This window comes from Bombina bombina, chromosome 4 (genome assembly GCF_027579735.1).
Source record: "Bombina bombina isolate aBomBom1 chromosome 4, aBomBom1.pri, whole genome shotgun sequence".
NCBI classification, from domain to species: domain Eukaryota; kingdom Metazoa; phylum Chordata; class Amphibia; order Anura; family Bombinatoridae; genus Bombina; species Bombina bombina.
Genome location: NC_069502.1, coordinates 260,588,961 through 260,613,921, shown reverse-complemented (window position 1 = coordinate 260,613,921; position 24,961 = coordinate 260,588,961). Strand labels below are relative to the sequence as shown.

Sequence of the window (24,961 nt, the reverse complement as noted above, 5' to 3'; positions counted from 1 at the left end):
ACTGTGGGAGCAGGCATCGGTCTTATTGTCCGATATCTCTGTTGATGGATTGGCTGATACAATACAGCCACTGACCTGTTGAGATTGTGTTCACTCTCCTAGGGCTCACAAGTCAAGCCATTCGACCTATTGGTCATTAACCATTTTGTGAATCAGAGGAACTTCGCTTTAATCATATGCTTGTTTAGCCAAAACATGTTAGCTGTTTTCTAGGCACTGTTGTCCTACTTCTGGTGCTTTGGATAGTGCCTCCGCTTTTTAACATTTTTACTCTAATAAATGGAACTTTTTAAATGTCAGTCTTTGTCAACCTCATCAAATACAAAGACTGACTGCCCTCCAGGTGACAGCCAAGTATCTGAGCCGATGCTGAACACAGACCGCTGATTCTCCCAGTTGCACGCTGCTCCTCCTTCCTGATTGGCTGTTGTGAGAGACGTCAGGGAACGGAGAAAGACGCCAGAGCTCGGAACTACTTGGCGCAATACCAGCAGGACTACTGCCATTTGGTTGCGAGGATTTCACGCTAAGTGACCGATAGGGCTGCCCTGATGCAAGGGAATAACGCCGAAGTATTGTTACTGGCTTATGTGCCCGATATACGGATATCCAGCTGTTCGGTGGACCCCTGTTTTTGGGATAGGAGTAGTGCACCGGTCTTGAGAAGCGAGCACTAGGTAAGAGAGTCTATTAGGGCTCTTGGGGATTGAATACATCCATATCTGTATGGGCTCTCAAGTAAGTATATATTGTGGACTTTGGGGTTTATATTAACTGCCTAAGTTTTTCTTTCACTGGCTGTGGTGTGACAAAGAGATTTACACCCAGAGCGCTGTTTCAAGTGATTATGGCCTTCTCCTCTTTTTCTGACATGCCCTTGACTTGACTGTCCCTTTAAGTATATTTAAAAAATTATTCCATTAAAAATCCATTTCACTTTTGGCTGTTCTGTCCTTTTAATTATACGTAGTCTAAGACTGAACAACAGTATAGGAAACATTTAGTAGACAGTGTGTAGGAAATGTGTAGTGCTTAAGCTAAATATTTGTGTTTTGTGTTCCCCTGCTTTTGTCCAACGGATACTGCCGAGATTTGCCTGAGAAATTTGTGTTCCCCCTGCTTTTGTCCAACGGATACTGAGGAACCAGTGGTCTGGACAGCTGATAATTGTACAGGAGGTCTTTGTGGCACTTATCAAGTGCTTACCACATTCTGAGTATATCTCTTTGTTGTGCGTGCGAGTCAACTTACACACTGATTCATTCATATCAAGACTGCCAATGCAGTGGAAGTTTGTATTGATTTAACTCTATGGACATTGTGGTTCGTTTGTTTTATTTTAAAAACAGTCATTGGGGATTATATAATTATATATTTATATACGGTATTATAACTACCCTATAGGGGTATCACTGAGACATTAGATTGATACACTGTGGGCTCCATGTACGAAGCAGCGAAAGCTGCTCCGGAGCCTTTGCGGGGCAGGTTCGCATATGCGAGCCTGCTTCCCGCAATGTAAGAAGCAGCGGTCATTAGACCGGCTGCTTCCTACACCCTACGCCACCTCTTAGGTGGCGAAGCAAAATCACCGAGAGCTCGCTCGCTCTCGGTGATTGACAGCCCCTTCAGTCGCGTGATTGGTCGCGCGACTGAAGGGGCGGGCATTACACACTCCGCTGAGTGTGTAATGGTACATACGGGCAAGCGGATCAATAGATCCGCTGCCCGTGTGTAGCGGAGGCGGGCGGACAGCTTCGCGAGTTAAGAAGCTGTCCGCCCGCCTCTTAGTACATGGAGCCCTGTATGTTTTTTTTTTTTTTTTTTTTTCACTTAAGCTAAGTATCCTTATTTGGCTCAGTAAACCTTAGACCTCTAATGTAATTAAAGGACCCTTATATGGAAATATTTAAAAGCTCCAATTCAATAAAGCATGTAATTTAAAACACTATTGACCCCTGCATTACCCTTTAATTAATTATAGTTGGAAAGTGATATCTTTAAGAGGTACATTCAATTTTGCCTCAAAATGGATTGACTTTTTTTCCAGTTGCAGCAGTACTTTTTCTGTATGTTGCAAAGCTAGCCTGGTTGGTAATTAATTCTTAATGGAAAATACAGAGTAAATTAATTAAGGGTTTAATAAACCTTTACAACTACTTTTGTTATATATCTGCTAATCTACAACCTTATTTAGTATAGTCTATAAGACGTACTGTTTGACCCTAAAGGATAGGTTTTGAGATCAACTTTTATCTATTGTCAGAAGAATTTAAAACACTCCAACTGCAACATACTTCACTTCAGAGAGAAACAAAGGGGAAATAAAAAGCTGTGTCAAATACATGGTATAGTTAAATTGCATGTAGAGGAAAAAACAGATTAGTCATGTTCAGTCAGCAGACAGTATTTTGGAACTCTGAAGTTGACACTTGAGTTCCTAAATAGCTACATGATACTAGATACTTAGTTGTATGCCAATTAAAATGCAGACTAAATAAGGACAATGGCACCCATGTACTAAAGGATGGATGGAGGTTTCCCACTAAGAGAAACTGTCTGCCAATCTTTGCAGCTTACTATTGCACAAGTATTTACTTGTGTAGTGCTTCCCCCAGTTCTTGCAAGACAAATATGCACCCACGATTGTCTGGGGTTAACAGCCCGAGTCACTGAAAGCTGATCAGCTGGCTGTGAGTGTTGGTTAGCACCCAGGGCTGTGAGTTTTGCAGTGTAATAGGATGTGAACCCAGTCTGGTTTGATAGTGCAGTCCATTTTCATGTGTATGTGTGTGTATATATATATATATATATATATATATATACATACATACATACATACATATACATTTAGGGCCCAGAATCCTATATAGTATATATCCACTCATCTCTCCCTAACTAATTAATAAGCAGCTGCTAAAATCTCAGGCTGCTTAATCCTAGACAGGCTGGACAGCAGTGAGCTATGGAAACATATCTGAAATAACAAATTTAAACAGAAAGGTTGGTGAAACAACCAGTTATATTGTTTATTAGGTTACTGTAACTGAGGTAGTTAGGATCGCTGCATGTTCAGTAAGCTCTTGAAAAGAGCTGGACTTTTGTTTGTAGTGAAGTTGTTTTTTAAATCACCTCTGTGGCATTTGTTTATTTATGGAATAAAAACTGCTCTTTTCTGCAATTTCAAGTCTGTGGATCTTTTAAACATTTCAGGTCTTACTGACAGACCCATGGGGACCACTATCTGGCCTGGTCAGACAGAGGTGCAGCGATTGTCAGTGGCGTTATGGGAAAGAAGCTTAAAAGAAGGGACATGAAACCCAAAAGGTTTCTTTCATGATTCAGATAATGAGGCCTATTTATCAAATGTCTGTCGGACCTGATCCGATAGTGCGGATCAGGTCCAACAGACATTGCTGAATGCGGAGAGCAATACGCTCTCCGGATTCAGCATTGCACCAGCAGTTCTTGTGAGCTGCTGGTGCAAGGCCGCCCCCTGCAGACTCGCGGCCAATCGGCCGCCAGCAGGGGGGTGTCAATCAACCCGATCGTACTCAATAAGGTTGAATTGTGGCGATCTCTGTCCGCCTCATCAGAGCAGGCGGACAGGGTTATGGAGCAGCGGTCTTTAGACCAGAAACACTGGCCCTCAATCTCCATTCAGAACTTGATAAATGGGCCTCAGAGAATACAATGTTAAACAACATTTCAATTTACTTTTATTATCTTATTTGCTTAATTATTTTGGTATCCTTTATTGAAGAACTAGCAATACACATGGGTGAGCCAATAACACAAGGCATCTATGTCCAGCACTAATCAGCAGCTCCTGAGTCTATTTAGATATCATTTTCAACAAAGGATATGAAGAGAATGAAGCAAATTAGATTATAGAAGTAAATTGGAAAATTGTTTAAAATTCCATGCTCTTTCTAAATCATGAAAGAAACAAATAGGATTCCTGTCTTTTTAAGGCTGAGATGCCAATGAATACCTTCCCTCAGTAGAAGAAAAATCAGCTTTCCTTTAGCTTTTGGAGAAATTTGAATTGGCAAATTGTGAGTATTAGGAGACTGTGCAAGAAGAAAAAGCACTGGGAGTTCTGATGATACAACCGACTGGCAGGGTTGAAACCAAGGTTGCCACGTCAGCCATGGTTTCCTGGACAGTTATGAGTTACACATGCTGCAGGTTTTGCAGGGAGATATATGAATAGTGCTGTTTAGCAGCACTAGTTTTTTGGGGTCCATAGACAAAATGCAGGCACCAGCCGAAGTGGCAACCCTAGGTAAAGTTGGCAACTGATGGGCCTCTAAGAAAAAAATAGGCATAAGACTTACTACTTTTTGTCTCCATCTAAAAGTTTACATGTTGATTCTTTATAATAAAAAATTACATTTTAAAGTAATAACAATTATATAATATTTATAATATTGACTTGAATAAAACATAGAAAATATTAATTGGTAGTATTTGTTGTCAGGCTGTGTTTTCTAAATTCCAGAGAATGTATTTTCCATTCTTTTTTCAACTAGGCTCAACCAGTGTATATATTTCCCCAAAGCTTTATGCATCCAGTCCTCAGCAAACATAGTGTTTTTCTAGATACTCCAGTTCTCATACACTTATAAGAATAAGTTATTTTGTTCATTTATCAACTTTATTTAAATGTTTGTAGATTTCAAATTCCAATAAAATGATTGTCTTTTGATGGTGTGCAACAAACCTTTGGAAGGGCTCCAAATTTCACCTCAAGGGTTCCATTTTCTCCCTCTTGGTCCTCAGCCTCTGAACTTTTTACCATATCTGTATAAAGGAGGAGATTAAGGAGGTGATGCAACTGTGCCAAATGTTTACCCAGATCGCTTTCCCATAACGTTATCAACTTAATGTTGCCTGATGTCTGTGTTTCAGAAAGTAAGATGGTTCTTTTAATCAGCCATTTCAAATAGTTTTCTTAAAATCTTTTTTTTAAAATGTATACTCATATATATAGGCATTTTTTACAGCATTTAGATAATTTGAGGTAGTCTTATACTGGTTTCTATTATAAGTTTTTTATGTCCCTAATAGGGAAGCAGATTCCCAATGTGATTCTCCTTGAATATGTAATTCTGGCTGCAGTGTGTTAAGTGACCAGTTATAATACTTGTTTTTAAGCTGTATCTATAATGGATGGTTCATGAGTGGTCATCCCTATTGACCACTAGACAGCGATAGTTTAGCTGTTCTTTTCTAATGTAAAGTTTGTTATAATATTATGCCATGCTTCTGGGTAAAAACTTACATAGGTAGTGATATTTGTCATATAGAATTTTGAGCAGATTAGATATAGAATCCATAAACTATAATTCTATGCGTTCCTCACAGTATGGGATGAGAGTATCTACAGACCTGGGGCGCGATCACATATGTTGCTTAATTTTCAGTGCAACTGCTGAAACCCACATTGCCCGTAAGTTCACCTCGCACAGGTGAATCACATAACACACACCACCATATGATATACTGGCATAAGTAGGCCAAACTGGTGAGGTTCAGAAATATGCGAATCTGGTGAAATCGAAACCGATTAATAACCGGCATGCAAACCAACTTCAAGGGAAACTTGGTGGGTAATCAGGGTGTGCATTGTCTGTCAGGTGTTCTAAGGCTGCAGGTGAGAGGTTGTGCTGTTTGTGATTGGTTTGACACACTTGCAGAGGGCGGATACTGGTTTGATTAATTAAGTGGCCATGAAAGGTTTAACTGTTTGATATGTGCAGCTCAAATGTATGTGAGTACGCATGCGTTAGGTGTTTGTTAAGCCTTTCAGGGACTTAGGCTGCTTTTTTACTGTGTGCAAGGGTTGCTGCACCTGCCTATGTGTGGCGAGCTGAAAATGGAGTAAAATATATCCATTCTGCGCGTGTAAGTCCATGCACTGCCTTTGTGATACTGGCTGCCGACACCAGTTCTATGTTAGTCTATAGTAGTAAAAAATGTGCACAGAGGGAAAAATCTATGCGCGTAACTTGTCTGCTGCGCCGGGTTTGTGATTGCGTGATTTGAGAAAAAATGGCTATGCTGGTTTTTGCGCACGTTGCCAAGAATGTGATCGAGATCCTAATGTTTAAATGCCTATTGTCAACTCCGCTATACGGGGTCAATTTATCAAGCTCCTGTCCGCCTCCTCTGAGGCAGCGGACAGAAATCAACCCAATCGAATCTCGATTGGGTTGATTGACACCCCCTGCTAGCGACGATTAGCCGCAAATCTGCAGGGGGCGGCATTGCACCAGAAGTTCACAAGAACTGCTGGTGCAATGATAAATGCAGACAGCGTATCAATATATTTTACTAGAAGCATTTTTGCTAAATCGCTTATGTTTCAAATTTAAATGCACCTATGTCCATTTCAATTTTGACCTTTCTATCCCTTTAATATTAGAAAATTTAAGGAAAAATCTTGAGAGGAATCGTCAATTATTTTGAGACCACTACTTCTGAGACTGCTACTCCTTGGATCCGTATTAAAGATACAGTGTGGTATTTTCTCCATAGTGTAGTGTAATGTATTAATTGTAAAGGAATTCTAGTCAGAGTATACTTACCTGTTTCTCAACCTCCTACCCTTCTAGATTGTAAATTCCCACTGGAATAGGGCCCTCAATTCCTCCTGTATGTGTTTGTAAATGTTGTCCTGTCTCTCACAAGTCTTATATCATTGTTTTATCTAAATTAATTGTACCCATGAACAGCGCTGCGGAATATGTTGGTGCTTCATAAATAAAGCATAATAATAATAATAATGTAGTTTTTGGCAACCAAACAATATAACAGAATTCAATATGTTGTATTTCTTTTTTTTCACCAAATGGCAACATATTTGGTTGATTATAGGTAGCGCTTAAGAAAATGTACCATTAAAGGGACATGAAACCCCAAATTTGTCTTTCATGATTCAGATAGAGGGGCCTATTTATCATGATGTGAGTGGGCATGAGCCGATATTGCAGATCATGTCCGCTGCACATCGCTGAATGCCGACAGCATACGCTCTCGCCATTTATCATTGCACCAGCAGTTCTTGTGAACTGCTGGTGCAATACCGCCCCCTGCAGATTCGCGGCCGCTAGCAGGGGGTGTCAATCAACCCGATCGAATTCGATCGAGTTGATTTCTGGCGATGTCTGTCCGCCGCCTCAGAGCAGGCGGACAGGTTATGGAGCAACCGCTGCTTCATAACTTGTGTTTCTGGTGAGCCTAAAGGCTCGGCAGAAACACGGGGCATCAAGCTCCGTTCGGAGCTTGATAATTTGGCCCCAGAGTATACATTTTTAAATAACTTCCAATTTACTTCTATTATCTAATTTGCTTCATTTTTTAGATATCCTTTGTTGAAGAAATTGCAATGCACATGGTTGAGCCAATCACACGAGGCATCTAAGTGCAGCCACCAATCAGCAGCTACTGAGCATATTTAGATATGCTTTTCAACTAAGAGAATTAAGCCAATTAGATAAAAGAAGTTAATTGGAAAGTTGTTTAAAATTGCATATTCTTTCTAAATCATAAAAGAAAAAATTTGGGTTTCATATTCCTTTAAAGAACATATGGTATCTATGAACACCTGGAAGGGCTACATCCTCTTTACAGGCACCCAATCTCAGTATCATCAGTTATACAAGTTTTTGTTTTTATTATCATAGACAGCTTATAAATAAAGTTTGACATTTCCTTAACATATAATTTCAGGTTTTAATTAGAACAGATTTCTGTAAATATATAAATCTCGCTAGTCAATAAGATTTCCCAATGTATTTTTCTCTTGAACCAAAATATTTCTTCCATGTTTTTTAGATTTGCTGCAAAACACTTATAAAATTACCATAAATTAAAGCACATCTGACACCCTGATACTAATAGTCATATGTGGGCTACACTGATTTCAATTTCGACTGATCACTCATTTTACTTAAATCCCCTTGTTTTTTTTCATAACACAAAACCTTATATTTTAAAATAATCTATCATTTGATAATCTACTAAAAATGTGTATTGTATGCAAAGTATTTAGAATATAAATATATATCAGTGAGTATGTGTGTGTCAAATAATCTGCTCTGATTCCAATATAACTTACTTTCTAAGCAGGAGGAATGAAACTCAATGTAAAACTTTGTATGGCTTTTAGTTCGCAGAGTGGCCTTGCAGTTCAGCAACTCAATGTCTCCCTGGGAATCTCCATCACTTAGATCTGTGTAGCAAATAAATGACAAACTGCATTATTAAAAGGAAATGAAACACAACACAGAAAATTGTTTATAGAACAACGGCTGGAAACAGAAGGTATTTGTCCAGATGCATTAAAATCTGCTGGTATTCAGAGTTGATATGGAATGCAATAATAAAAAAAACAATGCGGCTGATTTATTAAAGTGTGGACAGACATGATACGATGTAGCGTATCATATCCGCCGCACATCGATAAATGCAGACAGCATACGCTGTCTGCATTTATCATTGCACAAGCAGTTCTTGTGAACTGCTTGTGCAATGCCGCCCCCTGCAGATTCGCGCAGGGGATGTCAATCAGCCCGATCAGAGCAGGCGGACAAGTTATGGAGCAACGATCTTTAGACCGCTGGTTCATAACTGCTGTTTCCGGCGAGCCTAAAGGGGCATCAAGCTTGATAATTCAGCCCCAAAATGTAAAGTAAAACTCAGATTTCATTGACTACTATATTGTATTGTACCTGTCCCTTGTAGTTTAAATATAAGCTACGGATCTTTTATATACCATCAGGATCCACGTTTGACTGTCAAATCTCAGCAACACACAATGCAAACAAGCTTTAATGAATCTAGGCCACTTAACCTACCTAAAGATAACAGCATAGATTCAATAAAAATCAATTCACAAAACTATAATCTCATGGGGAAAAAAAATATTGCAACATTTCAACTGCAGAATTCATTACTGTGAGTTTTTGAAACACTCTACATTATAATCAAAGGAGGTGCATCTATCGAGTAATTGTTCACTTCTTGGTGCACAGTGGCATTGCCAGGGGGCCAGGTAGTCCTTTAGCTGCCTCAGTATAATGGCTGCCTTTCTATGTGCCCCCCAACTGTGATCCCCCCTAGGTTTCCCCCACCTCTCTGCTGAGAGCCTCCACAGGTCCTCCCAGTCCACCTACATCCCGCCTGATCCCACCTCTGCCCCACACACAACCTGACCTTTCCCGCCCCCCCCCCATGGCGTGCCTCCGCCACCCCCTCTCATTGCAGCACAGTCCACAAAACACTAGTGGGCTTTAGAAAAGTGCCCCCTCCCTGCAAGCACTTTCTGGCAATGCTACAATGAGTGAATAGAACAAGTTTCACTCTGAATGATACCAGCATCACAAAAATCGACATGAAACAGTCCACTCTGACATATATAGAACAGATCACCTGGAGAAAAAAAAAGGAAACTTTTTTCTAAAGTATTGTGATCAACCCCTATATACTGTATGTTACTGGTAGGAATGCCACTTGCAAACAGCTTAAAGAGAAAGTTAAGCAATGCTCAATGAGTTTAGAACATGATCTAACCTCAGACTTGTCTATGAATTTAGGCCAAATGAAGATCTTAAATCTTTCAATTATCTTTGCTTTAGCCTAGGAGATTATAAATGTTTATTTCATTGCACATGGATCTCATCTTAGCCCCAGACTACACCTACTACACCTAGCTGTACTCATAGTAGCCTAGTAGTAGGTGTTGGACCAGAAACTGTAAAATATATGAGCACCTATCGAGTATTCAAGGGGCCTACAAATAGGTCTCTCTGCTAGAGTTGCCCCCTCAGCCCTGTTTTCCTGGACACTTATAAGTTACACATGCTGCAGGGTGTGCAGGGAGGAACATGTATTGTGTTTCTTGACGTCACTATTCATATTCCTCCCTGCACACCCTGCAACATGTGTAACTTATAAGCGTTCTGTATTTTGAGGGACGGATGGCAACCCTACTCGCTGCCCATCACTAGTCTTTGTTTTAGGGCAGTAAATATTGTTATACTTTTGGCTCGATTGTGCCTTTTTGGGAGAGGTGTAGTAGCCATCATTTAAATCAGTGATCTCATTGTGAATTCAAAACATTTCTCTCAGCTTGTAGTATTGTAATAAACATTAAAGGGACAGTAAAGTCAAAATTAAACCTTAATGATTCAGATAAAGCACCCAGTTTTAAACCACTTTCCAATGTACTTATATTATCAAGTTTGCTTTGTTCTCTTGATATCCTTTGTTTAGAGTAAACCTAGGTAGGCTGATAGGAGCTTAGGAGTGTGCACATGTATATAGCAGTGTAGGCAGAAGTGTTTGTAACTATGTATTTTATTATTATTATTATACTTTATTTATGAAGCTCCAACATATTCCGCAGCGCTGTCCATGGATACAATTCATATAAATAAAACAGTACAAGACTTGTAATTTACAAACACATACAGGAGGGATCGAGGGCCCTATTCCCATGGGAACTTACAATCTAGAAGGGTAGGAGGTTGAGAAACAGGAGGTGAGGACTGCAAGATTGAGAAAGATGTTAATACAGAGTTAGAGGAGGGAAATGTTAGGTAAGTGAAATTAATTTATTATTTAGTTGGGTGGTAAACATCTCTGAACAGAAAAGTCTTCAGGGAGCATTTAAAGAAAGAAAGATTAGGGCAAAGCCTGACAGCACGAGGGAGAGTGTTCCAGAGGGTAGGTGCTGCACGACAGAAGTCCTGCAGTCTAGCATGAGAGGAGGTGATAGTCGTGGATGCAAGGAGCAGGTCAATGTTAGATCTTAGTGGGTGGGCTGGAGTATACTTGTGTATTAGAGAGGATAGGTAACATTGCTATACATTTGTTTGTAAACACTGCTGCCGGATGGCTATAGACATGTGCACACTTCTAATCTCACCTAGCACTACTCTTTAAAGGGACATGAAATCCAACATTTTTCTTTCATAATTCAGGTAAAGAATACAATTTTGAACCACATTCCAATGTACTTCTGTTATCTAATTTGCTTCATTCTTTAGATATCCTTTGTTGAAGAAATAGCAATGTACATGGGTGAGACAATCACACAAAGCATCTATGTGCAGCCACCAATCAGCAGCTAGTGAGCCTATCTATGTATGCTTTTCAACAAAGGATACGAAGAGAATGAAGCAAATTAGATTATAGAAGTAAATTGGAAAGTTGTTTAAATTTTTATGCTCTTTCTAAATGATGAAGAAAAAAATGTGGGTTTCATGTCCCTAACAGAGGATACCAATCTACTTTACTGTACCTTTAACTATACGCGGGCCGATTTATTCAAGCTCTGTAACTTGTCCGCCTGCTCTGAGGCAACGGACAGAAATCAACCCGATCTAATACGATCGCGTTGATTGACACCCCCTGCTAGCAGCCGATTGGCTGCAAATCAGCAGGGGGCGGCATTGCACCAGCAGTTCACAAGAACTGCTGCTGCAATAATAAATGCCGACAGCGTATGCTGTTGGCATTTATCGATGTGCGGCGGACATGATACACTACATCATATCATGTCCACTCACACAGTAATAAATATACCCCATGATCTCTACCAAGCTGCATGAGTTGGAATCAGCAAGGCATGGAAAACTCAGACCTCATTTAACATAAACAATCTTTATTGAATGACTACATTTGCATACTGTGCACACTTTCAACCTTCCAGCTACTTTTCTATAAATGTATTATATTCTATAGCTTTGTATCTTTAAGGAGTGCTTACCCTTTTTTGGGAGTGTATATGTATAATACATACATTCTCAGGTTTATACCTGGAAGTTTATTTAATATAGGCTTATATACAAAGTTTAAATATATTTTCTAGTCTTTCCCCTGTATCAACTCAATCTCTAATATACACCATAGTATCATTCTTATGCGTATTACAGTTAACTGTATAAAAAATGCTCTGTGTATAAATACATATTGAATTAGACTTGTAATGGGTGTCAACTTGTCATTAATATTTTTCTTACTGTTTTTGGAGACAAACTGAGAAGTTACTCCAACTTGAAATGTAGCAAATACTGGAGAGTGGTCACTGGTGGTTATATCTTCTGTACATCCTGAAATGCAGGAGAAAAAAACAATTTAGCATATTGCACTGAAATGATATAAAAAGAGGTATTGCATAAATAAGCAACAGCAACAGATTGTATTCACAAGGTCAGTACAGTACAGGTCTCCAAATCTTTTTATATTAGGGAGTATATTTGTAAGATGTGAAGAAATTTAGTCTCCTTTGCGCACAGGCATCTAGCATGTGACCTAAGGTCTCATCCAATCGGAAGTCTTACTTAGCAATGTATAGATGAAGCTTATTTGGTATATAGTGGATCTAATGTTTAATTTGATAATCCTGTTATTAAATTTCTATCTATTAATTTAATATCCCTTTCTATTGTTCTGGTATTGGAAGTCATTTTGTACCAGCTTTTCTTTACTAAAGCTAGTTTTCAGGTTTGTAAGAAGGCTACAATGGTGAAATGGTTTGGTTATGGTGGATACAATAGCTATGCAACTAGATCATATGCTATGTTGTAAGTTTGTTCTTGCAGTAATTATAAGGGAGCGTCTATAGTCTGTAAAAGTTATTACAAGCTTTTAAAGGTAAATGCACACGATATGTTTAATGTATACAATATACATTTTATAATACTACTAGTCCTAAAGCCCGGTCACACGGGCCATTTTTTGCAATACAGTGGTCCCACCCCTTGCGTTCTCTTCCTCCCACTCTCTTTTGCTTTCTCTCTCTCCCCCCTCTCTTTTGCGCTCTCTCTTTCCCCCCCTCTCTTTTGCACTCTCTCTCTCCCCCCTCTTTTGCGCTCTCTCTCTCCCTCTATCTCCCCTCTCTCTTTCTCTCTCTCCCCTCTCTCTCTCTCCCCCCTCTCTCTCTCCCCCCTCTCTCTCTCTATCTCCCCTCTCTCCCCCCCTCTCTCTCTCTATCTCCCCTCTCTCTCTCCCTTCTCTCTCTCTCTCCCCTCTCTCTCTCTCCCCTCTCTCTCTCCCCTTTCTCTTGCTCCCCTCTCTCTCTCCCCTCTCTCTTTCTCTCTCCCTATCTCTTTCTCTCTCCCCTCTCTCTCTTTCTCTCTCCCCTCTCTCTCTTTCTCTCTATCTCCCCTCTCTCTCTCCTCTCTCTCTCCCCCCTCTGTCTCTCTCCTCTCTCTATCTCCCCCCTCTGTCTCTCTCCTCTCTCTATCTCCCCCCTCTGTCTCTCTCCTCTCTCTATCTCCCCCCTCTGTCTCTCTCTCCCCTCTCTCTCTCCCCTCTCTCTCTCTCTCTCTCTCTCTCTCTCTCTCTCCCCCTATCTCCCCACTCTCTTTCTCTCTCCTCTCTCTCCCCTCTCTCTCTCTCTCCCCTTTCTCTCTCCCCTCTCTCTCCCCTCTCCCCTCTCTCATCTCTCCTCTCTCTCTCTCTCTCTCTCTCTCTCTCTCTCTCTCTCCTCTCTCCCCTCTCTCTTTCCCCTCTCCCCCTCCTCTCTCTCCCCTCTCTCTCCCCTCTCTCTCTCTCCCCTCTCTCTATCTCTTCTCTCTCTCTCTCTCCCCTCTCTCTCTCTCCCCTCTCTCTCTCTCTCTCTCTCTCTCTCTCTCTCTCCCCCCCTCTGTCTCTCTCTCTCCCCTCTGTCTCCCCCTCTCTCTCTCCCCTCTGTCTCCCCCTCTCTCTCTCCCCTCTCTCTCTCTCTCCCCTCTCTCTCTATCTCCCCCCCCCTCTCTCTCCCCTCTCTATCTCTCCCCTCTTTCTCTCCCCTCTCTCTCTCTCCCCCCTCTCTCTCTCCCCACATCTCCCCTCTCTCTCTCTCCCCTCTCTCTCCTCTCTCTCCCCCCTCTGTCTCTCTCTCTCCCCTCTCTCTTCCCCTCTCTCTCTCTCCTCTCTCTCTCTCTCTCTCTCTCTCCCCCTCTCTCTTTCTCTCTCCCCTCTCTCTCTCTCACCTCTTTCTCTCCCCTCTCTCCACACATCTACCCTCTTTTTGTCTGCCCTCTCTCCATCTCCCCTCTCTCTCTCTTTCTCCCCTGTCTCTTTCTCCCCTCTTGATCTCTCTCTCCCCCCTCTCCCCTCTTTTGAGCTCTCTCCACGGCCTTTCAGGGCCCTGCCCCCGGCCCCGCCCCCTTAGCGGGCCTTCACGCTAGGCCATGCCCCCTTAATGGGTCTTCCCGCTAGGCCACGCCCCTGCACACGCTCGGCCACGCCCACTTCTTCTTGCGGCAGTTGGCAGATCAGGTAGGGAATCCAAGGCCAGGTGTGTTTGTCCTCGTGCTGTCTCTACTGCGCATGACAGCTTCGGACAAACACACTTGGCCTTTTATAATATAGGATTTCCTTAACTCAATATCTCATAAATTTCCTTTGTTATTGCCCAATAGAATGTTAGCTGACCGCATCCACTGCAGTTTCCTGATGGCGTTGGCTGAGGGACTGAATGGAAGGTTGTTTAATCTTTTGTTACCATGTTTTTTATTATTGTGATATTTTTAGTATCTATCTTGAATCTTCTGCTGTTTATGCTAGTTGTCTCAGCATGTTTTGTATAGTTTCTCTGTGGTGGTTACATACTGTATATACATACACACATACAGTATATGTACGTTGGTCAAATTAAACTTGTGTTTGTGAATGTTATTTTTATACTTGTCCATATGTATTTTATATGAAGTCTATAAATGTTTACAGCTTACAATTAATTCAGGCATTTGTAGCTGCATTCATATAGCATTTTGTATTCTATATTTAGTCCTTATAGCTTTTGAAAAATTTGTTGTATCTAATTGCCTTTACAATGTGAGCTCACAAGCCCACCTGTCCTGTTGATCGTCTTTTGTAAAGATGGTTTACTGTTTACAATAACTCAAGGGTAGGGCCCTCTACCCTTTATGATTTATGCAAATATCTTCTGATCATTGTACTCCCCTACTGTATACTTAATTTTACAGCGCTGCATAATATGTAGGTTCTTTACAAATATCCATAAAGGACTAGATTACTAGTGGAGCGATTTTTGTTTGCCTGCGAGCGCTATCGGGTTTTCGAGGCTGTTTGCACACAAGTTAAATTCCGCCCATATTACAAGTTGAAAGTAAATGCGAACGCGTGAGTGCAAGCACGATTTACTCTAGAATGATTATAGCAACTTTAGAGTTCTGGTTAACTGTTACGCGAGTCAAAACAGTGTCATAAAATACATCAAAATACATTTAAAAGTACAGTTACGCTCATAACAACACTATCTAATAAAATGTATTTTAAATTTGCAATAAAAAGTTATAAGGGCTCAAGTGTTAGAAAACAAAGGATTGCAAAGGGCTTTAAAATAGATACATACAAATAAATGTCTAAATATGTATATGTATGTGTGTATATCTATCTATCTATCTATATGTGTGTGTCTGTACATATGTATTTATATGTGTAAGTATGAATTTGCATGTATTTACAGACATACAGTATATCCTATCCACATATAAACACATAAATACATATGTACACAAATGTCTACATACTGTATATATGTGCAATGGAGCTCTGCAGTCAAGTACATGAAAACATGAAAGATCATAATAATGTGTGTGTGTGTGTATATATATATATATATATATATATATATATATATATATATATATATATATATATATATATATATACCTATATATAATCATGTGTATATATAGGTATAAATATATATTTGTGCAAAAATCGTTCAGATACATATTTAAATATCTCTTTAAGGAATAAATAGACCATATTCTGCTATGTGCAAAAAATTGGATTATGAAATATGCTAAATTATCTTCTTATCTTGCGCTTTTAAATAACCACAATTGTATTTGAAAAAAACTAACACCCACAAGTCAAGCAAACTTTTTTAGCTCCATTAAAGTCTGTGGGGGAATGCGATTTTGTGTTAGCAACTTCTCAAAGTCTATTTGTTATTGCTACTTTGCAAACGTGAGAGCGCAAACTTTTTACTTTTAACTTGTAATATGAGGGGGAATCGGCGAGAGCAAAAAAAAGAATTCTAGCGGTTTTAATGCTTGAACGTGAGCGCAAACTACCACTCCACTCTTAATCTAGCCCAACATGTTTAAAAGCAAACAAACAGAAAAAACTATGCTGTAGTAATTTCATTATTTATTTTGCCAACAATTCATGCAATTTAAATCAGAAAATTATGTTTTTTCCCAGCTGGAGTATATTTTCAGGATTATGAATCCTAACCATAATCATGTTACGCAGTGATTGCCTGATTCATGCAGGCACTCATTAATGGTTTTTCATAACTGGCAACAGCAGAAGAGATACAATACTAAAGAATTATGTCTATGGATGGGTCCTACTAACTACCACAACATAAACTGTCACAACCTACCAAAAACTAACTTGCTCATTACTACATACTATCACACACCCTACAAAAAACTAACTTGCTCATTACTAAATACTATCACACACCCTACAAAAACTAACTTGCTCATTACTACATACTATCACACACCCTACCAAAAACTAACTTGCTCATTACTACATACTATCACACACCCTACAAAAACTAACTTGCTCATTACTACATACTATCACACACCCTACAAAAACTAACTTGCTCATTACTACATACTATCACACACCCTACAAAAAACTAACTTGCTAATTACTACATACTATCACACACCCTACAAAAACTAACTTGCTCATTACTACATACTATCACACACCCTACCAAAAACTAAGTTGCTCATTACTACATACTATCACACACCCTACAAAAACTAACTTGCTCATTACTACATACTATCACACACCCTACAAAAACTAACTTGCTCATTACTACATACTATCACACACCCTACAAAAACTAACTTGCTCATTACTACATACTATCACACACCCTACAAAAACTAACTTGCTCATTACTACATACTATCACACACCCTACAAAAACTAACTTGCTCATTACTACATACTATCACACACCCTACAAAAAACTAACTTGCTCATTACTACATACTATCACACACCCTACGAAAACTAACTTGCTCATTACTACATACTATCACACACCCTACAAAAACTAACTTGCTCATTACTACATACTATCACACACCCTACAAAAACTAACTTGCTCATTACTACATACTATCACACACCCTACAAAAACTAACTTGCTCATTGCTACATACTATCACACACCCTATAAAAACTAACTTGCTCATTACTACATACTATCACACACCCTACAAAAACTAACTTGCTCATTACTACATACTATCACACACCCTACAAAAACTAACTTGCTCATTACTACATACTATCACACACCCTACAAAAAACTAACTTGCTCATTACTACATACTATCACACACCCTACGAAAACTAACTTGCTCATTACTACATACTATCACACACCCTACAAAAACTAACTTGCTCATTACTACATACTATCACACACCCTACAAAAACTAACTTGCTCATTACTACATACTATCACACACCCTACAAAAACTAACTTGCTCATTGCTACATACTATCACACACCCTATAAAAACTAACTTGCTCATTACTACATACTATCACACACCCTACAAAAACTAACTTGCTCATTACTACATACTATCACACACCCTACAAAAACTAACTTGCTCATTACTACATACTATCACACACCCTACAAAAAACTAACTTGCTAATTACTACATACTATCACACACCCTACAAAAACTAACTTGCTCATTACTACATACTATCACACACCCTACCAAAAACTAAGTTGCTCATTACTACATACTATCACACACCCTACAAAAACTAACTTGCTCATTACTACATACTATCACACACCCTACAAAAACTAACTTGCTCATTACTACATACTATCACACACCCTACAAAAACTAACTTGCTCATTACTACATACTATCACACACCCTACAAAAACTAACTTGCTCATTACTACATACTATCACACACCCTACGAAAACTAACTTGCTCATTACTACATACTATCACACACCCTACAAAAAACTAACTTGCTCATTACTACATACTATCACACACCCTACGAAAACTAACTTGCTCATTACTACATACTATCACACACCCTACAAAAACTAACTTGCTCATTACTACATACTATCACACACCCTACAAAAACTAACTTGCTCATTACTACATACTATCACACACCCTACAAAAACTAACTTGCTCATTGCTACATACTATCACACACCCTATAAAAACTAACTTGCTCATTACTACATACTATCACACACCCTACAAAAAACTAACTTGCTCATTGCTACATACTATCACACACCCTACAAAAAACTAACTTGCTCATTACTACATACTATCACACACCCTAAAAAAAAAAAAAATTGGAAATGCAACTTGTGGAATAGAACATTTTGTCAATTTGGAACATGTGTTTTACGGCCCTGATTTATTTCTTCAGTGTCCCACTTCTTTACTGAAAGCAGTAAAATATGTGTGGAAGCTATTCATAAAATTCAATTGTGCATGTCAAAGATTTTCATCAATGTCCTAAACTTGGTTGACTTGCTAGGTAAACGCGTCAGGCCTCACAAATCATGTTTACAACACTCCTGGATTTTGTTCTCCTACCTTTAAAAGATATGATGCAATTAATACTATTTAAAAATATATTTTTAATATTTTAACTGTTCTATTACAGGAATGCTCTTATTGTTGCAATTGTATATCTGCTCTGTCATCCAACTATGCAGTGTGCTATGCTAGGGTTTAAAGGGACACTGCACTAGATTTTTATTAGCATAAATGTATTGTAGATGATCCATTTAAATAGCCAATCTGGGTGTGTTTTTGTAACAATGTATAGTTTTGCTTATTGTTTAATAACATTGTGCTGATTTTAAGACTTTGGGTTAAGACTCTTACCCAAGCCCCAAAGTATCAGTAACTCCTGCTTGCTCCTGTTTGTTTAATGGGTCTTTTCATATGCAGGGGAGGGTCTGCTCTTTCTGATTTCTCAGCCCCTTAAAATGGGTGTCCCAGCCTAACCTCATAAGCAGTGCTAAACTGGGAGTTTCTATGTAAGTTTTTAAAAGGTTTTATGCTGGATTTTTATATCATTACCTGTGCATATTCTTCTTTATAGTAGTGTCTATTACATGCAGTTATATGAAAATTGGTGTATACTGTCCCTTTAATAATGGGTATGAAACTTATGTTTTGTTCCACTTGCTTGTATCATGCTATGTTTTTTTGTGGATTAGTTGATTAATAAGAAGAGAGACTCTTTCCAGAGTATAAGGGAAGGCTCACATATTTAGTTCAGTAATATAGCATATAATATACATTGCACATCAACATACACCCAGGATCTATTCTAAATAAAAAAGTGCCTAAGGGAGTCAGCAGAACCTCTACAGCCATTGAATTGACAAATGTTCTTTGTTGGGAATATTTTTTATATACATGTTGGTTGGTGTGGGTAGCATGTATGGCTGCACATAATGTGCTTAATTATGAAACAAACAAACAAACAAGGCTATAATAGGGTTAAAGGGTGTGTGAGCATAGTTTATTTTGATTGGTTTTTGTTCTCTTTTTAGGAAGGTGTGAGTAATGAACAGAATATGCCTGATGAAACAGCGAGAGCGCCTGGGAAATGCGTAGCAGTTCTATCTTTGGAGTAATGACTTATTTTGCTCCTATGATTTTTATATAATGTTTTCAAGTTTTAATAAATAGTTTTTATTTGCACACCTGTTTATACTTTACATCAATCAATCTCCACCTTCGGAAGAGCAGGGAGTAACGGACTCCACACCGGGCACCAGTGAGATGGGACTCTGAGAGATTCCAGCAGGCGAGAATAAGCACATTAATAGTGCTGCACCCTGAGTACATTGTTTGTATCTTGTGTATATCCTATTGGGTATAACTGTGCTGCATCAGGAGGCGCCTTCTTTAGTTTTTATATCGTTTTAGCAATAAATCACCTATCATCTGTTGCATCACTCACTACAGAGTTTCAAAGTGCCTGTTGAAGCAGCATTCACACAAGAACTGTGAGCTAGGAGTTTGATGAAATGAGTGAGTATGGCTAAACAGCTGTACACAAACATCAACATGTGCATTGCCAAGCATTGGCTCGAGTGGTGTAAAGCAATGCGTCACTGGACTCTAGAGCAGTGGTTCCCTGGGTGATGAATGACACTTCACTGTCAGTGTCACAGAAGAAAATGGGTTTGGCCATGAGAACGCTACCTAACAGAATGTATAGTGCCTACTGTAAAGCAGGATCATGGTCTGGGGCTGTTTTTCAGGGTTTGGGCTAGGCCCCTTAGTTCCAGTGAAGGGTCTTCTTATTGCTATGGGATACAAGATATTTTAGACAATTTCATGCTTCTAACTTTGTGGCAACAGTGTGGGAAAGATCTTTCCTGTTCCATCATGACTGTGCCCCTGCACAGTAAGTGAGGTCCATGAGCACATGGTTTGAGGAGTTTAGTGTGGAGGAATTTGAGTGGCCTGCACAGAATCCTTTCCTCAACCCCATTAAACACTTTGGGATGACTTAAACTGTCAACTGCGAACCAGACCTTCCCATCCAACATCAGTACCTGACCTCACAAAAGTGCTTTTGGCTGAATGGGCACAAATTTGCACAGACACATGTCAAAATCTTGTGGAAAGCCTCCCTAGAAGAGTTTAGTTTTGTTATAGCTGAAAAGGGGGGAGGGATGACAAACCCATATTAATGTGTAGTGTGATAGGAGCGCCTAAAGGTGGATTCCTGCTGCTAAAAAAGTTCTTCCCTCAAAGAGAACTAAATGGTGGATAAGAAGAAAAAATGGGGTTTATTTAGCAGCGCTAAAAAAAGCTAGGAAATGATGATACCAATCTAATTTATGTTTTATACAATCTATTTTATTTAAAAATTCTTATAACACATAAAAACAACAGCAAATGCTTTTCCTAATTAATAAAGGGACGTCTCCCTTATACAACACTTATAAAAACAGACTAGAACCATATAATCCTAGAATTTCAGGTATAAAGGAATTAATTCTATAGATAACATATGGCAAACAACAAATTTCTAAGATAAATGGTGAATTAAATATTTAAAAGGCACAAATGTATCAATCCTAATAGCTTTACAGTTCTTCAGTAACAAATTCAGTTATAAAGTTACACAGTTACTTTCCTTGGACATATAATTGGCTCAGGTGTGCTGGATAGTTAAAAAGGCAAAAAACAGCCAATATTCTGATTTAGGTGCCAAAGCAATCGTGGTTAATGGAAATGGTTAATTTAACAGATGAATACCTTGATGTCTTTAAAGTTCAGTTTGCGTGTTTTAAAAAACGTAGTGCAAATTAGTGTAGAGGTACCTTAATCTGTCCTGGTTGCAACCGCTGATTATCTTCACTGTGAGGGATTCACAGACTGTTTGTTCCTGGTGCTTCTGATAAGTCACCTGACCTTCTCTTTGATTCAGAGGTCAGGGGTGATGATCCGTTCTGGTGATGTAGTTATCCTTTTTTTTGTTTTCCTTTCTTCTTATAGCCCAAATATTGTTTTCATCTGGGTTCCCTCAGACTTCTTAAGGTTTGAAGAAATCTTTGGTCAGTGTTTAGCAGTAACACCGTATTCCCTGAAGTTACCAAAGGTAGATTTTAACTTGCAGGGTCAGGAGAAAAGTTTAAAGTTGCAGGGTCACACAGCTTTGTGACAGTAGTAAATGAAGTTTAGTAGAGTGTAGCAGGTCCCATTCAACGCGTTTCACCCTTCTGGGCTTTATCAAGAATGCTTATCCTGCTAGCTTCTGGCTTTTTAAAGGTATGAATGTGTTTTGATTGGTTCCTTCATTTCCTTTTGATTTCTATCAACACCTGTGTGGCTTCCAATGTAAAGGTGGACTTTATTTAAGTTGGTAATGATTGTTTCTGTGTTGTTATTTAGTTACATGATACACAAGGAAGAGAACTTATCATTTCTGCTTTATTAGCATTCACACAATTCAACTTATATATTTCAATTCTAAAGTGCCTTTATTAGATAATATACATTTAGATCGTGCAAACTTAAAATTACCTAAACTGAAACGAAAATATAAGAATCAGAATTACCATTCCCATATCTAGAATTATTGTAAGTGGGTAAAAATTAATGATATATATTCCTTTTCAACAAAGGATAGTAAGTTCAACAATTTATAAATTTGTAACAATTTAAAAATGGACGAAACGAAAATATAAGAATCAGAATCATCATTCCCATATCTAGAATTATTGTTAGTGGGTAAATGTTAACGATATATACATATTCCTTTTCAACAAAGGATAGTAAGTTCAACAATTTATACATTTGTAACAATTTAAAAATGGACGAAACGAAAATATAAGAATCAGAATCATCATTCCCATATCTAGAATTATTGTTAGTGGGTAGAAATTAACGATATATACATATTCCTTTTCAACAAAGGATAGTAAGTTCAACAATTTATAAATTTGTAACAATTTAAAAATGGACGAAACGAAAATATAAGAATCAGAATCATCATTCCCATATCTAGAATTATTGTTAGAGGGTAAAAATTAACGATATATACATATTCCTTTTCAACAAAGGATAGTAAGTTCAACAATTTATAAATTAACAATTTAAAAATGGATGTACAATTAAATCAGAAATTATCAATCCCATAACTAGAGTTATTGCTAGTGGGTAAAAATATGGCTTATTCAATTAATTTATTTATTTTAGGGGGATAAAAATTCCTTTTTAATTACTAGAAAAATGAATTTATATAGGGCTTGTACTATCTTTGCCCAAGATAAATTGAAATGTTATTGCTTATTTAATGTATGTGAGTATTTTCTATATAAGTGGCTGATTTAACCTGGAAAATGTTCGCATATTGTAAGAGACTTTTATAAGAAGGGGGAAATGTCTATCTCAGAGTTCAAGCCTCCAGGTTGGAGGGTATTCATTAGGTATATAATTTCAGCTTCTGCCTTTAGGAGTTTATTTTCCCAGTTTCCCCCTCTCCAGTCGGGGTGAACTTTTTTAATTCCCCAATATTTAAAATCTTTAAGGTTGTTGTTGTGTACTTCCCTAAAGTGGCGATAGATATAAGGGTCAAGGTTACCCCTATCTATGCAAGAGAGGTGCTCCCTTATCCTTTCACGGAGCATTCTGGTTGTTTCTCCTATGTAAATTTTTTTACATGAACATTGAATGGCGTAAATAACGCCTTTATCTTGACATCTAATTGTGTCTCTTATTTTGAAAGTAAAGTTTCCACTTTTTGATTTTAAAATCTTTTGTTTACTACTAAATTTACAGGCCCGGCATCTAAAACAGGGGAAAAAACCATTTAAAGGATTTCCGTCTAGGCACCTTTGAGTGTCTTTCTTCTTTATGCTTTTCAATTGACTGGGAGCTAGTAGGCTCTTCAAATTCTGTGCTTTCCTATATATTATTTTTGGGTTTTCCCCCACTTTTCCCCCTATGATGGGATCAGTTTGTACTAAGTGCCAATGTTTTTTTAAAACTCTTTGGATGTTTAGGTTGTCATGACTGAACTCAGTTATAAAGGGCACATTAATTTCATCTCGATTTTCTTTGATATCTTTTGTTTTATATTCTAAGAGGTCCCTCCTTACTTTCTTATCTACCTCTTGTTTAGCTTCATTGATTACTTCTGGACTATATTCTCTTTCTAAGAATTTCCTTTCTAAGATCTTTATTTGATCCTGATAATCTGTCATTCTTGAGCAATTCCGTTTAATTCTTAAATATTGCCCTTTAGGGACATTGTCTTTCCACTTTTTCATGTGGCAGCTGTTATAATGGATTAGATTATTGGCATCCACCTTTTTAAAATGTGTTTTGGTTATTAATTGGTTTTCTACAATTTCGATATCTAAGTCCAAGAAGGTGATTTGGCTTTTGCTATAGTTACTGGTAAAGGATAGTCCCATTTCATTTTTATTCATATCTGTCAGAATAGTGTTTAGATCAGTTTCACTACCCCCCCATATAAAGAACAGGTCATCTATGTATCTGCTATAGAGCACAAGATCCGCGCCCAGACTATGCCTAGGGAAGAAACCTTCCTCCCAATATCCCATAAAGAGATTGGCATAGCTGGGTGCGAATCTTGTGCCCATAGCTGTTCCCTTCTTTTGAATGTAAAATTTGTCCTCAAATGAGAAATAATTATGGCCTAGGATGAATTTTATTCCATCCTCTATGAATTTCTTTTGTTCCATACATAGTTTGTTGTCCCTATCTAGGGTATTTGAGATTGCCATCAGTCCCAAATCATGACTTATATTGGTGTAAAGCGACGAAACATCGCATGTCACTAATGTGTAGTGTGATTCCCACTTAATTACCTCTAATTTTTTCAAGATGTCAGTGGTATCCTTTAGGTAAGAGGGTAATTTTTTAACATAGCCCTGTAGGTATCCATCTATGTATTTCGAGAGGTTGGAGGTGAGGGAGTTAATACCCGATATTATGGGTCTACCGGGGGGATTATTTAGATTTTTATGAATCTTTGGTAAGAAATATAGAATTGGTATTTTTGGAAATTTTGTAAATAGAAAATCAAATTCTTTTTTATTTATAATTTGTTTTTCTCTTGCATCCTCTAATAATTTGGTTAGTTCACCCAGAAATTTCTTGGTTGGATTTAGTTTTAGTTCCTGATATGTATCCCCTTCATTAAGTAATCTTTGTGCTTCTTCTATATATTTATCTCTGTCCATGATTACAACCCCACCCCCTTTATCTGCCGGTTTAATTACTATGCTGGTATCATTTTGCAATTCTTTAAGAACTGTTCTTTCTTTGTAAGTTAAATTTTTTGGTATCTTATTGTTAGTTTTTATTTTCTTAATATCTTCCTGAA

At 38.3% G+C, this 24,961-nt stretch overlaps 1 protein-coding gene across 1 annotated transcript in view; it reads right to left on the bottom strand.

Moving 5' to 3' along the window:
* Window positions 1-24,961, bottom strand: part of INPP5D (inositol polyphosphate-5-phosphatase D) — a 329,719-nt gene that overhangs the window by 81,971 nt on the left and 222,787 nt on the right. The window contains exons 19-21 of the mRNA XM_053709929.1: window positions 12,033-12,122; window positions 8,126-8,239; window positions 4,727-4,806 (exon numbers count right to left, since the gene is read on the bottom strand). Coding sequence (XP_053565904.1) covers window positions 4,727-4,806; window positions 8,126-8,239; window positions 12,033-12,122 — 284 coding nt within the window. The remainder of the gene's footprint in view (window positions 1-4,726; window positions 4,807-8,125; window positions 8,240-12,032; window positions 12,123-24,961) is intronic.